A 15,682-nucleotide genomic window follows, 5' to 3' on the forward strand; every position below is an offset into this window, starting at 1 on the left:
AAATACTTTTGTTTGCTTCTCTCCTTCCTTCAGCTATGGATTTGGTATTACTTGCCCCAAAGTTTTCAGAAATATGTGCTACAATATTTGTTAGCTGCCATAATGGTAAAAATGGCTTGAATGCTAGCTGGCGGGAGACTCTCTGATGGAATCCAGACTCTGTCTGGATACCAAAAATATATGTAGAAAATTACAGAAGTGGTAGTTATCTATTCACTAACTCAAAAGAGGTTTTATTAAATTGCAAAATTATAAAAAAGGCTATTTCAACAGCACAGTTCATGAAACTGAAGAGCAAAAGCTGTCAACCCTCATAAATAAAAGTACAGAAATACTAGTAGTTTTGAGATGTCATTGCTACATTGTGGGCTGCTGCTACGTTAACTCAAAGCAACTCTCTTCAAAGCAAGTTACCTAAACCACCTCAAATATTTGACCAACTGCTTTTATCAAAAAGGACGACAATATTTGTGTTTTGTGTAAAATAAATGCAATCTCTCCAAAATTTATCTCAATCATTTATACAGAATACCTTCTTAACTTCTAAAGCACATTCCATCAGTGCTTTCACACTTCCAACTTCTCTTAGAGTCTTTTTACTGTTTACATCTGCTCGCCAGGACAAGTTTCTCAACACACTCGCAATGACCTACAAAATGTGAAAGAAAAATAATGTATCTCAATATAGCTACTTCTATAGCAGGTTATCAGATTTTACTCCTGGATTTCTGGAATGCTGTGGATTCATTAACAGTGGTCATGTTCAGCTACTGAACTAAAATTTGCTGAAATCTGCTTTTTGTTGTGTTGCCTGCTAGACTGTTCTAACATTTCAGTATGAAGTTTGATCAAAAGTACTGGTTTTTCTGTGTGGGTACCTAAAACAAAGATTTGAAATCAAGTTCCCTGCTTTCCACACGTGTTGAAAAATCAGTCCAAAAATCCAGATTCATGCTTTACTCCCATGTCCACTCTACTTATGTAATCTCAGGAGAGATTTATATCATCTTTTTCTCAGCTTTTCTGCTTGTAAAATAGAACAGTAAGACTTGCCTGTCTCTCAGATGGTATGATTACTTTGATTAACGTTTATAAAGCTTTTCAAAATATTTTAAAAATACGTTGTGTCTTTTACAATCAGAATAGTTATCTATAGAAGATGAGTAGCCATTTGGCCTATGTCCTTGTCCTTGGTAGTAGCTAGACTGAGACAGGCTGTCGCTATAGCGGACAGTATTTAACTCCATCCATTTATGGGCTGTAGTAACCATGTATATCCCTCATGAAATCTGACAGAAAACTTTTACCTATCGATGTTCTCGTTGTCACAGAAGTGCATAAGCTTGTTAGATTATGTGATGAATGCTCCCCGGCTCACACCCGCAAGGGAGCAGAGGGAGACAGTGGCAGATGGAAGAGCCCAGCAATCCCCTGCCCTGGGTGCTCCCAGTCCCACCACAGGAGCCATCAGGCCATCAGAGGCCCATCTCAGCACACAGAGAGGAGCACAGGGGCCCAAAGGCGGGTGGGAACCCAAACTAAGGGCTCGGAGGAGGGGGCACCCTGTCCGGGCTCTTTCCAGGGCTCTCCCAGGAGACCCCCAGCCTCATGGGCCAGGCGTGACACCCATCACAAACAGTCAATGGGAACAGCTCTCTGCCCCTTTTGGACTGAGGCAAGTCAGTCTAGAAATCCTGGCCTAGGGATGTGGGACACTTTCTGGGATCCAGGGGAAGAGCATTCTGGGACTGTAGAAGACTTATTATGGGATGGGAACCCAAAGGTTCCAAAGGCAGGAAAGAGAATGGATCTATGTGATTTGGGGAGGCACAAGCATGGGAAAACACAGGGATAAGGGGACAGAAAGGCACAGCTGCATCGCAACAGTCAGCTGGTTGATATGCTTGTATCGCCGTGCCCTTTGCCTGATGAGCACAGTCCGTCCCATGTTCTTATTAAATCCCATTTCTAACTTTTCCTGAGTGAGGGACTTCCTGCTCTGTGTGTGTGCATGTGTATGGGGGTATACCAAATCAGAGTTTACCCAGTAACTTCTATTGTAATTCTAATTATTTACTCAGTCGTAACTAGTTAGCTCCTCCTCTAGTGGAGAAAATTTTCTGTGAACAGTGTTTTAAGAGATAAAGTCAACTTTACTTAAAATTGTTGACTCAAACTGCAAGGAGAACACGGTTTTCCCTTCCAAAAGCTGTTCCAGCTTGTCTACAGTATATATTAATTAGAATGGATTATAAGTTAATATTTAATAATTTTAAACAAGTTCCACACCAATGAAGAACAGTTCTGCACTCTCAACTCTCAGGATCACCCTAAGCACTTCCTACAGACTTTATTTTCAGGCTGTTTTCTTTACACAGCAGGAGCCATCGGAAGAGACACTCGGGTGTCACACCGTTTGCTCACACTTAGGAAAGCTTCTTCGGGTGGTGCTGGTGGAGTAATTATGTATGACTTGTCAAGTCACATGCAGACTCTCTTTTGAAATACAGGTTTGTCTACTATTATTCCCCTATTATTTACTTGCTGCAATTGTAGGAGAAGCCACAATACTGTATTAATTCTCCAGGTAATACCAGTCCATTAACACCATCACTAGCAGACTAAATTAGAGAATTTAAGATCACTCAAACTCATCTTTAAAACTGGACTTCCACTAACAGATCAGTGTCATAAAAGTGAGTTTTATAGCCCATGTGTTATATGTGCTTTGGTAAAAAAACCAGAATATGACCCACATATAAGCATTTTTACAAGAAGAAAGATCTACTTCATAATTTGTGGAATGAGTACAGGGACAAACTTTGCATCAAAGTTAAGGCAGACAATACAACATGACAACAACAATAACAATAACAAAAAAACCCAGCCTGGGATGAATGAAGCATATTTCAAAGAGAAAGCCTAATTAAAAAAAGAGAAGGCTGGCTGTGGACAGCACACCAGAAACTTCATGAAGATGATAGAATCCAAGCATAAAAATAACTGGTGGCAAGGCCAAATGAGTAGAACGAAGGTAAGTATTAGGAAAGGAAAGCAGAAATACAATATTTTATTACAATGCAACGTAATTCATGGGACGCAAAGTGATGGAAATGTCCAAGCTAAAGAAATACTTCATCTCAAAAGGACATTACCTGCTGTAAGTCTTCACTTTCAGATTTCAATTGGGCTACAAGTGCTCTCATGCAGCCCTTCATAGAACATAATGTAGCCTGTAAGGAATCAGAAGAAAAAAGAAAGTGAATAGTATTAAATAACAGGTTAGGTGGCTTGCTTCTGCACAATGTTTTGATATTTTAAGCTAATCGTATCTGAAGTTCAATAAAAGCTTAGTAAAATATCTTGCCAACAATAAATATTTGGTCTACAGCTACTAAAAAGTTAAGCATAACTGTAAATTTCTATTCTGGACAATAGATAAGTGGTAAAATTGTGCTAATTTTTTTATTTTTACAACAGGTCTAGCACTTGATCTGGAACTTTACTACCTTAGAAGCCTTCTTTACTATGTGCCAGACAAAAATCACCTCTGAGCTGGCAGTGTGTTGTTACCTACTATCTACTGAGTCTCACAATCATATTTTTTTCTTTCAAATAAACACAGTATGAAAAATAATATGAATATTGAAGACTGACACAAATATAACAACATTTCTGACATTTGAAGAATAACTTTTTAAGAATACAATAGCAATTGAAAAACTGTAAGACTTAAGTTGGAAATTGTGACAAAGCACAACTAAAAATTATTCAAAAACAAAGTATGTGTTAGAACTGTACTACTCATCTGCTGGGGAGCATATACATTTACATCTGAGTATTTTAGTTTATGCTATAAACCCAGTAACTGCAGCCCTGTTGTGGTTACTCACTGGATGATGTAAAGAGCCAATATTTTGTGAAGCTATTCATTTGCAGCAAGGATTTATGCTTTATTCTTGTCTAAAACTTGGAACAAAACCCAAGTTATATGAAGCCTGTTATTTCCACTCACTCCTGAAATGTCTTCCTTTAGAGCAGAAGATAAGTCTTCTCAGTACAAAATTATTTTAAGATCCATGGCTTGGCAAACTCGGGGGCAAGAAATTATTGAAACTTCCTATATCTTGAAAGCAAAGTCCTTGTGGGAAATTAGGGAACCTATTTTCTCTTATACTAATTTGAAGTAGTGCCCATTATGAGCCAGATATGCTCCAGATATTTAAAAGCAAGCTCCAGCCTGAAGAGGTTTACAAAATTTCATCAGACAGTAATAGTATCGTTAAATAGCTGGCAACTTTACAAAATTTGACTCAATTAACAGTTCTAGTTCAACATCCTCAGAAAAATTAGTCACTATCCGTAATCATTGGTCCAAAATCATTATGTGCTAATCTAATGCTCATAAAAAAATTAAGCCAATAGATAAAAACCTTACTTTCAGTGACAAATTAAAAGTGATTTAATTTGAGAGTTGATACTATACTTGCATGATAAAACATCCAGTTTGTGGTGCTCTCTGTCAGGAACAGGATGGAAAGACAGGTATTTTGAACCTCTGTCTTGAGCTCAAACTCAATATCCTATCCTGGAGATTTTCGTCACCTGTCTTGAGAACTACAATTCAAACATAGCTATGAACTGAAATTACTGTATGTTTAAAATTTTACTCTTACCTTATTTGCCACATCTCCAAAAGTCAAGTTTGTCAGAGCCATTCCAGCATACCTCCTTAAGGTAACGCTATAGTGATCATTTGTAAGTCCATACATTTCACAATCCACTTGCAACAGTTCAGCAATGGCCTGCAAACCTCCTTTAAAAACAAACAAGACAATAAGTAGTATCTGTACTCTAATATCATGAGTACAATACATATATACCAAGGATCAAATTGGATTTATATGTAGAGAACAAATCTCGCATCTTAAAACCCAAAGGCTCAGAAAAGTAAATAAATTGTTAAATACTGACTCTGGATCTTGAATCCTGTGCTTAGTAGCAGCTGCAAGGTATGATAGCACGACATCGAGATTTCAGGGGAAAATGGGAACAGGAGGAATTATGAGGAAGTAAGAAGCACACTCATCTTTTAATTCCACCTAGCCAAAATCATGTCTGACTGATGAACTCGCACCAGTTACATAAAAGGCTATTTAGTAAATCTGAAAAATTACTGATTTAATTATTATCACTGAATGTTAGTTTCAGAGAAAAATACATAGAATATTTTAATTGGTAATGAAATGTAGCAAATTAAGGAAAATTGCATGCACAGAATTAACTGAGCATGGACTAAAAACATTCAGGCTGTCAAGACAGGAACCAACTCAGGACAAAAAAACCCAACAAAACACCAATAAAAAACCTCCCACCCTGGAAAGTAGTCTCCATTTTAAGTCCAACACTTCTAAAATTGCAAATATTTGCATAATAATAATAATAATACTCTTCCAAAATTCACAATTCATGCCAGAAAAAAGAGTAACTGACATAGTAATTTATCTACTCGGAAATGGTCTGGTTAATTTAAACTGCATTCATCACTTTAGAGGGCAACTGACACAAATGAACTGATGATCTGTTTAAACTAGTAGTAAAAAAAAGCCACATATTCAGTGAGGTACACAAGTGTCAGCATTCCCAGCAAGCTTCTCAAAGGAAGTCAGGGAAATACATTTGGTCTTACCAAGCTCATTCATTGCATGCCTGTGTTCTTCATCAAACGAAAGTTTCATCAAAACACATACTGCAGGACAGATTTGATGGTCCACTGGAGCAGGCACTGATCCAGAAATAGGTAAGAATTAGTATTTCCTAGATGATTTTGTCTAGATCCTAAGTTTTCCAAAGTGAATCTAATCTTAAAATAAATCAGTTGCAGTTTTGTTCAGGGTTTGTATCTTCCCAGTAATCCATGAACAGACAATTAGTTAAGAATGTTACTAACAAATGTGTGTACTAGAAATACACTTGATGCTGAAAAAGAAATTAGGCAGAATCCTAAATGTACATATTAAGTAAGAAATATGATTCCCAGTACAAAAGAATTATCTTATTACTTTTAAAAAGTAATAATCTTAGTGAAGCAAATCAATAAGGTTAAAAATACTGGTGGCATTAAATAATATAATATGACACCTAAGGTGAAGCTGCTTCTTTGGGTGTTAAGTCCTTACAAATGGTTAATTAAACCCTTTGTTACATAACCGAGAAGTTTTTAAGTTCATATTTTTGTGAGCTAGAGTCTGGTAAAGCACAAATGGTATTGGTACATCTTGTTCAGAGCCCCACTCCTGCTAAATGGTTCTTGTGTTAAACTCCAGCACCCATGATGCAGCCCACTGATTTCAGTAATACGTCTGTCATAGACAGCTGCAGCCCATATTTACAAAATGCCATCAATTCAGAAAAGCAGCTAAGCAATCCAGAAGGTTAAATCTTTCTTCTAACTGTCCCCTGAGAAATTTGTGCTCTCTGTTCCTCTCCTAAATGAAATGTACTATCTCCTGAATACACCTGCATGAAAAGCAATTTGGGATTATTTATGTAGGTATGTTTCACTATCCATTAAAATGTAAAACAGAATGAGTACATATTCAATATTAATTTACAGATTATAAATACAGAACACTAGAACTATTATCTGGAAAGCACAGCAAGGTTTATGATTTAAATAACAAGTTTATAAATAGGGTATCATATCTGTAATAGACACTATTTCCTAACACTACCTTAACAAAACAACACACACACACACACTCTCACATGCATTCAACAAGAAGTCAGATTAACGTTGTACTTTCTGTAAATTCACTGTTTTCAATATATCCTTGCACCATTTTTACACAGCTTGCAGAACCTACTTGGGTTTTTGTCTTGGTCCATGCCTTGTTCATGTGCTTCCTGCCATTCCCAACATGTTTCACAGTAAGCACGGATCTGCTCCAAAAGATGGAGCACGCGGATTTCCCGTCTGCCTCGCTTATCATCAGGCTGGGAGTGAATGATGTTATGCAGTGCTGCGCTGGCTCTGGCACGGGCCTCTTTACTACCACGAGAGTTTCCTAACAAGACAGAGTCTTTATCGTTGCCATGTAAAAGCTGGATGAGGAGAGGAAGACATCCAGACTGACGCATGGCTATGCAGCTGTCTTGGGAGCTAGACATTGCTAGCAATGTTCTTGACATGTCATCTTTATCATGAGTACCGAGCATTGATAACAACGAATACACCATTTCCACCTGCAGGTCAAATGATTTTAAAAATACAGTTACATTTAAAAGATACACATTAAATTAAACTAAAATTAAATTTGAATGGTACACCAACAAGAAAACCTTATTTAATGGTGCAAAAATCTGTGCTATTTAGAAATAATTAAGTACTATTACTACTTCAGAATTCATAATCTTAATAAATTTCACTTAGTAGTTAAGTGGCTAGAAGAAGTGGGTGGCAGCTGGATGTAATTGTATTAATTTACAAGACCAATGGCAAAGACTTCTAAACTTCCATTGTACAAAAAGATTAAATAAACGTACTAATGAAAGTGTTTCAGTTTGAGAAATCTAAAATATATTTTAAATTAATTCTGTCTCAAAAAAATATGTTCTGTGTGAACCACACTTACATGTAAAGATGCTCTTCAGTGAAAAACTATGTTATGTGGTACTAAATGCCATTATTTTAGACAGAGGATAAGAATGATTATATGTGGTTTTAGCTTACATGATGCTAAAAAAATCTGATATCCATTTATTTTAAAGTTTTCCTTTAAAACTACTTCAAATTAACTAACCATTTTTTTGTTATGATGACTGACTTGCATATGGACCAGATTATTTACAGCAAATGCAAAATGGAAGAGTTAAATTAACACCTTTTCAAGTTTACAGGGATAAAACCAGTAAAGCAAACAAATGCTCACTTAATATACATAAAATCCTGAGCATTTGTCAAATTAAATCAAGCCATGAAAACCCAGCATTACACATTTACCTTGGAGTAACCAAATTTCTTATTAAAAATAGCAATTTTTGAAGGATTCCCTTGGCTGTCACGTAATACAGTGGTCAACACACTATTTGGTTTGTCTTTCCCATTCTGTTTTCTTCAATAGCTTTAGATCAAGAAATGCATTTGGTTCTTCTGATGAACTTTTAGTAGAGTAACAGGATGTAGAGGATGGTGTTAGATACTACCTAGAAACTCCAAACTCCTAAAGCCAAGATAAACCATAACATTCAAAATCAAAGCACAACAGAAAGAAACTATCAAAGGGAAGTGTGAAGTAGCAGCCTGTGTTTCTTTAGAATATACCAATTAAGAAAGAAATGAGACTTTGGACTGTTAGACAAAGTTTTCTACTAATAACTAGATACTTGCACTGGTTACCAGACCAATGAATTATTTAACTGGTTTCTTCAGAGACAATTCAAATGTGCCTGAAGATGAGTACAAATACCAAGTTATAAAAAAACTGGATAGCAGGGGGTAGATTAAGCAGCAAGTCTGTTAACATGTACTTCTCTAAATACTATAGGATTGCTGAAGCAGTAGAAAACAGGATCTGTGAAACCATATGATCACAAGCAAAATCCACTGAAATAATCTTGGAGCCAATTTTATGACACCCTAGCATCCCAGTTTGGAGATGCTGTTTTCTTGGCCTGGGAAAAATCAAATGTAGTATTAAAACAAACCACTTGGATTCCTAAGGGAGAGTGAATTCAATCTGCTTTATGCATGCCTCTTGACAGATATTTCAAGTGGCAGCTTTAATCCAGTGTTATTTGGATTTGGAAGGTAAAGTTTTTGTCAGAGAATAAAGCTGAAGAAGCCATCACAATCCAGCCTCCAGGTTGTGGCAAATATAGTATAGGAAAAACTAAAAAAATATTTGTCTGTCTGTCTCTCTGTATATACACACTGCCCACTGACACATCTCTTTCTGCATCTGTAAATGCATTCCTCTATTTAGACCCTCTACCACTTTCCCTTCTTCTCAGGCATTAATGTTAAGCTTTTCCTACCCCACAGCACACTCAGTTCAACCTATTTCTTTGCCTGTATTCTTCCACACTCAGTCAGTCCCTTTCCCTGCCTTCAGGCCTCTCCTGCTGTTTGCAGCTTTTGAGAATTCTACAATTTGCTCAAAGATAGACTAGCTGATGTCACCTCCATTTGGTATGTGCATACCATGCAGGACCAAAATGACAACATTATAACACTGTTTTAAGGCCCAAAGTAATTAATACTATGTTAAGCTAATAAGCTCTGATTCCCAGAAGACTGTGCTCAGCCAGCACACCACTGATAATATCTATACTGCTGCTGATTCCAGAGGCAGTATAAACTCCAGTGGTTCATGAACTCAGTTTTGTGTTACAGATTTGCCCTTTTTTCCCCTGTCTCTTTTCATACTGCACATATAGTTTGAGCACAGTCTTTTGTGAACAGACATGTATCACTGTGAAGGGCTTACATAACTTTTTTTTTTTTTTTTTTTTTTTTTTTTTTTGGTCCATTCAATTTCTTAGCAGCTGCATCTGTTTTGTGGATTTGGACTCTGGAAAAGTATTCGAAGAACTGCTCTTAAAAGGATTAGTTTTCATCATGGATTATAAATCAACATCACAAGCTTTTTAGACAGTCTAGTAATTTCATTTTTTCCTTGCTGTAGCAGCTCTTAACTGATCATCAGCAAGTAAAAAAAAGGATTTCTGTGCATATAGTTTAAAAGTTGAAAAAATATTGTAAAATTTTAACTCAATAAAATCACTGTGTGGATAGATCTTTCAGCTAATATTAGTACTATTGGCAGAAACAATGAGGTTATTGTATTAGTAAAAATGTAGCATTAGCGACCTGTGGTTTGTAATCTTCGGTTACCTTGGTACCCAGATGACTTGTCAGTCTGCGAGGAACAGAATAGTTATTACTAGAGCTCATAACACTGGCTGTCTCGTGGTCCATTCGAGCAGCAGAACCCTACAAATTTAAACAACAATTCAGTATAAAAAAAAGTCTGAGTGAAAAAATAACTATTGCCCAATTCATTTTCAGCACTGGATCATGAAATCATATTGATGGTAATGAACTGTCAACTTACTTTTGTTAAGTTAGGTCCTCTCTGCCCTGACACAACTTAGAGGTCACAGTTCAACTGGGTTTTATTAACCACTTTTCCTGAAATTAAGTCTCAATAGAGTTGTATTTTCAATTGAATTCTTTTATAATTACTATTTTCACCAAGAAGGAGAAGTGGACTTTGCAACAAACCGAATTACAGTTTTTACAGGGAGAGAAAAAACCAGCCTCAACTTTTATGTCAGATTATGTAGTGCAGAGGAGTAAGTCTGTACTTCTTCAGAACACAACCAGGTATGCAAGAACTGACAAGTAAAAAGAAATTCATCTGGACAAGGAGTAACCCTACTTGAATTTGTCCATATCAAAAGCAAATTATGAGTGGATGAATCCATTTCACTTTTTAATGAAAAGCTATAAAATAATGCTGACACTATTTGCTGTAATTTTCCTAGAAATTACTGTAAATAGCTACCTGTAGTAGCAAGACTCAGTTATTAGCATCTTTGTCGTCTTTTAATCCATTTTGTGTATTTATGTTTTTCCTTTTTTTATCACCTTTTATCCACTCACACTATTTGCTTTTTTTTTCCTTTGTTGTTGTTTTCTTTTTCTCTGCTTCCCATCTGTGAAGTTTCCCTTACTATGTCCCTCCCTTACCGTTCACTTCGGGGAACTTAAAAATACATTTGACTAGCGAACACTTTCAGTATCAGAACACTGTTTTACTGAGGTAATCACCAGTCTTTTGTTGATCATCTACAAAAGCTACAATCTGTTCATGAAATCATTAGCTTAGCTTGAAAATGTTGTTTTGCAAATTATCTGGATCAATGAGAATAAATTTTTTTCAATAAAAATATGTAACACACTGAAGAAAACTGTATGAAAGACACTTTGAAATAATTTCTATGTTTTTCCTAGGTGCATCATAAAGAAAGAATAAGAATATTCCTCTCTGAGTATTTGCTGTTCATACACTTCAACATCTTAAATTTGAAGTTGAAAGTGACTATAAGTAAAAGGGAGGAATAACTTTATGTAGTGTTTGACTAGACAGAAAAAAATCCTAGCTATACTGGAATATTTAAACACACATTATTATACTCATTTCACTCTCCCATTTGAATCCAGAACATTTCGTCCATGTTCCAGAATAAGTAATATGCTGAAAGAGTATAACTAGAATTATTTAAATTCACACAATTTATTCAAATATATATTTCCTATGTAAACAATCCCTTATTTTCTCTGTTGACTATAGGAAAAATTCAAAATCTTAAAGCTTAAAATGAAAATTCTATTGGATTTTCTCAATTATTCACTTAAATAATCTGCCGTGCTAGGAATATAGGAATGAATTCCCAGATTTTTACACCGAGCAATGCCTTCATACCATCTTGACCTCAGACTACATTCAGAGGACTACAGGTTCAACATGAGGTACATGCCGGAATTCTCCATCATTAATTTCAGTATGATCATTTAATCCAAGAAGGTAAAAAGTACTTAAGTTTGGAGCACTACCTATTAAAATTCACCATGGTGTAGACAGAAATAGTGTAATCTTCCTATCGTTTCCCCAAAACTGTATCAACTTTGATTCAGCTAACTGTTCCATTCAGAGCCATCACATGGCCTTGCTACTTTGAGGATGCCAGGATGCCCAAATGAAGTGTAACTACATTTCTTACTGGCTCCTAAAGACTGATGTGAAAAAACTAGTGTAGTGTAGCCATTCATCTGAGAAAACGAGAAATGGCAAGGAGATGTTAAGTGGACCCTTCTTGTGTAGAACCTTCTCTTTCAAAATCTTCTCCTATCTGTCTACTTCATCTTGTTTTCTCTTTCCATATTTTACCATCTTTCACTCATCGTTTTACTATGCTTGCTATTTACTCTGTCAATTAGGTAATTTTCCCTATTTTGTGTCTATTTTGTTAAGAAAATGTGCCAATCTCATTGAATTCCTTTATAAAACTTGCAAAACAAAGGTATGAAAAAAATTTTACTTCAGCAGCAGGATAGTGAGTGTAATGGAAAAGAGAAGACAGCTGAAAGATGCTGCAGAAACGGACATAACTGAATCCTGAAAAATCCTAGATTCAATTGGCAGTGTTTCAATTAACATTGATTATGTGACAACAAAACCAATTAGAACTAAATGATTTGGTTAAAATGTTTTTGCACTCCACTGAATAGTGATTGCTCCAAGTATACTGAGCTGGTTTATCAGAAATAAATGTTATGCCTAATCCATTAAACCTCCTCTGTCTGGACTTGCACTGAAAGTAAATAATCTCCAGATGTCTGTTTTAACACAGATTCAGTGCCCCAGCTCTATCCACCTCCAGGAGGAAGGAATATGCATGTTTTATACATTTTTATGAGGCAAAGTTCAAAACTGCACAAATCCTCAACATAAGACATCAAATGAACTATTGAGTGAATCTCCCACTTGCATAGGTCTGCCAAGACATGACAATTCTTCCTTCCCTGTAAAATTTTGTCCAGAAAATCTCCTGATTCACACACTGAAGATGGAGATACAGCCACAATACATCAATTATTTAAGTACATTACGCTTTCAGCCCCAAAGCAGCACTGAACTATTTTCTTCCCAGACAATAAAGCTGTCATAAGAATTAGAGTCAGAGCCTCAAGCAATTGCTTGGATATGGCTGACAGAACTTAATTCCAAATGGTAATCAAACACACTTTGAAAGCAAAACTACAGGCTGTGCTTAATATTTAATCAAGTGAAATATTCTAGCCCAACCACAATTCTTTCTGATAAATCTTCTTGTACAAGACACTTTCAGAAATATTTAAATAACTCTACTTCCCTGGAGTAGCAAAAATATTTTGCATACGAATTCAACTATTAAATTTGTAGTGTGAAGTTTTAAGAACCCAAATCACTAGTGGGTATGTCTCAGCTACGGTTGGAAATCATGAAGGGAATGATCATTAGCACATGGTAAATAAATCAAAGCATTTTTAGCCAAAGAGAGAAGTCATAAATTTTGATAAATATTTGTTTTGAAAGACAAATAACGAATTTAATGTACTCCTCAAAATATTCCACTAACGTATTTCACTAATAAAAGGAACAGCAATGAAAGATTATTTAGAAGAATTTAAGTAACCCTTCAGTCCACCTCCAGGAGATTACCTCATTGAGACTACTGTTTCAAAGCTTTATCTAAAACAGTATTAAAGAAACATTAATGACACATCATTTGGTTCTCCTCTTCTTTAAAAATCACTAAAGTGAAAATTTGAACAATTTTCCATAATTAAATCATACTTCTAATATTACAGTTCACCCACAATAAAATACATTTTCTGTAGTCGTTCTTGTTATCTCCTTCATAGCATTAGGCTCATTAATCATTTAAATGAAAGAAAAATGCTCCCTGCATTATTGAATATTTATACTTCATCTTATTAAAACATTTCTTTCCAATAAATACAAGAAATTTCTCATGCATGTATAGATGTAAAGAAGAAAAACATATATCTTTTTAAAATGAGCAGGCATACAAACATCGTAAGGTATATAACAATATATAAGCATTGTATGTTTTGAGTATTTATTTATACTATCAACAAACAAAATAATCAATTTACCTGCCCGGTACTGCTAGTTGCCACGCTGATTTCTGCTGCTCCTTGACCTTCATTCTGCCTCTCTGTATCATGGGAACCTGCATCATGCTTGCTTTGAGGTGCTCTCTGTTAATATAAGAGTTTATGAAATTACATACAGAAATGAAGTACACTTTACCATTCAAAGCTTTCTAGACTGTGAATGCATCAATGCTGCATCCTCACAAAGCCAGTGAACAGTACTTTGTATTTCATAACATTAGCCTCAAAAATTAACAGCTGAGACTGAGTGTCTTCGAAAAACTGCAAGATGAAAGTGAAGCATGTTCTCTGAGGATTATAGCCCTGCAAGACAAAGGATTTGCTGTGACACACAGGAACACCATTTTCCACCAGCTGTGCTCACATCGCTATCAGAAATGTAACAGAATTGGAGCAAACAACTGTCTTCTCTGCGTTGTCACGTGATCTGTACATTTACTGGAGACTACGGCTAGCGTAGTTCAATTAAGCTTCGCATTCAAAGATGAGTAATTTCTGCGTCAACAGAAGGATACCTGTACTGTAAGAATCCTTCTAAATTTTAAGGACAAACAGTGCAGGAATAACCACTTTGATGCAAATAAAATTTATATAACCTGATACTGATCCATTTAATATTTTATCAAAATAATTTCAACTGATCTGGCAAGCTGGTACAGACATGTTTCAGTTCCTTCAAGAGACCCAATTTTCTATACATCTACATGAAAATTGAACTGGTGTCCCTGCCACTGACAGGGATCATGAGATCAACACGAAAATCAGGCCTTTGAATACAGTTTCTTGATAAAGTAAATAGAATAACTGAGCAGTTGTGAAGTATCCAACTATCTATTAATGCATTTAAAATGTTTCAGGTTTTCAGAAAGACATAAATAATCCTGTCCATGGAACTGGCTTGAAATCTAGCATTGAAAATGTATCTCCTTACCTCTGAAGCACGATTATTCTCAAAGTATTAGTTTTGATGCCTGTCGTGGTTTAACCCCAGCCGGCAACTAAGCACCACGCAGCCACTCACTCACTCCCCCCCCCACCCAGTGGGATGGGGGAGAAAATCGGGAAAAAAGAAGCAAAACCCGTGGGTTGAGATAAGAACGGTTTAACAGAACAGAAAAGAAGAAACTAATAATGATAATGGTAACACTAATAAAATGACAACAGCAATAATGAAAGGATTGGAATGTACAAATGATGCGCAGTGCAATTGCTCACCACCCACCGACCGACACCCGGCTAGTCTCCTGAGCAGCGATTCCCCCCGCACCACTCCCCAGTTCCTATACTGGATGGGACGTCACATGGTATGGAATACCCTGTTGGCCAGTTTGGGTCAGGTGCCCTGGCTGTGTCCTGTGCCAACTTCTTGTGCCCCTCCAGCTTTCTCACTGGCTGGGCATGAGAAGCTGAAAAATCCTTGACTTTAGTCTAAACACTACTTAGCAACAACTAAAAACATCAGTGTTATCAACATTCTTTGCATACTGAACTCAAAACATAGCACTGTACCAGCTACTAGGAAGACAGTTAACTCTATCCCAGCTGAAACTAGGACAATGCCAAACCTCATTTTTCAGACTCAGAGGCTACTACCTTAACAGACAACACTCTTCTATCCCTCTCAATTAATTTAACTACACTTGGTATATTAAATTCAGTTTCTATGCGGCTCTGCAATGTTCTTGAGCAGTACAGCCCATGATAGCAGTCTGCCTCATCTTGCTTTATGTAAATTTCTCTTTAACTTTTAGCAGAAACATACTTCTCTTCAATGTACATTCATTGAAACTTCTTTAGGTACCTGGTGATCAAAATCATACAGTATCACTAGCATACTAACTATTTTGTTCACATAAAGACATTAGATTCTCAAACATGGAAAGTATTTAACGCTGAACAGAATTTCAGAAACCAGTAACTAACTAAATACGTGTG

General features: G+C 36.1%; 1 protein-coding gene across 4 annotated transcripts in view; it reads right to left on the reverse strand.

Annotated features, from left to right (window-relative positions):
* APC (APC regulator of WNT signaling pathway) overlaps positions 1–15,682 on the reverse strand; it is a 107,363-nt gene that overhangs the window by 13,443 nt on the left and 78,238 nt on the right. For 3 of the 4 annotated variants that reach the window (XM_030004034.2, XM_030004036.2, XM_030004035.2), the window contains exons 8-14: positions 13,727–13,831; positions 9,872–9,994; positions 6,867–7,245; positions 5,690–5,785; positions 4,677–4,816; positions 3,156–3,233; positions 533–649 (exon numbers count right to left, since the gene is read on the reverse strand). In XM_030004034.2, coding sequence (XP_029859894.1) covers positions 533–649; positions 3,156–3,233; positions 4,677–4,816; positions 5,690–5,785; positions 6,867–7,245; positions 9,872–9,994; positions 13,727–13,831 — 1,038 coding nt within the window. The remainder of the gene's footprint in view (positions 1–532; positions 650–3,155; positions 3,234–4,676; positions 4,817–5,689; positions 5,786–6,866; positions 7,246–9,871; positions 9,995–13,726; positions 13,832–15,682) is intronic. The other variant, XM_041120934.1, reaches the window with a different exon arrangement.

This window comes from Aquila chrysaetos, chromosome Z (genome assembly GCF_900496995.4).
Source record: "Aquila chrysaetos chrysaetos chromosome Z, bAquChr1.4, whole genome shotgun sequence".
NCBI lineage: Eukaryota > Metazoa > Chordata > Aves > Accipitriformes > Accipitridae > Aquila > Aquila chrysaetos.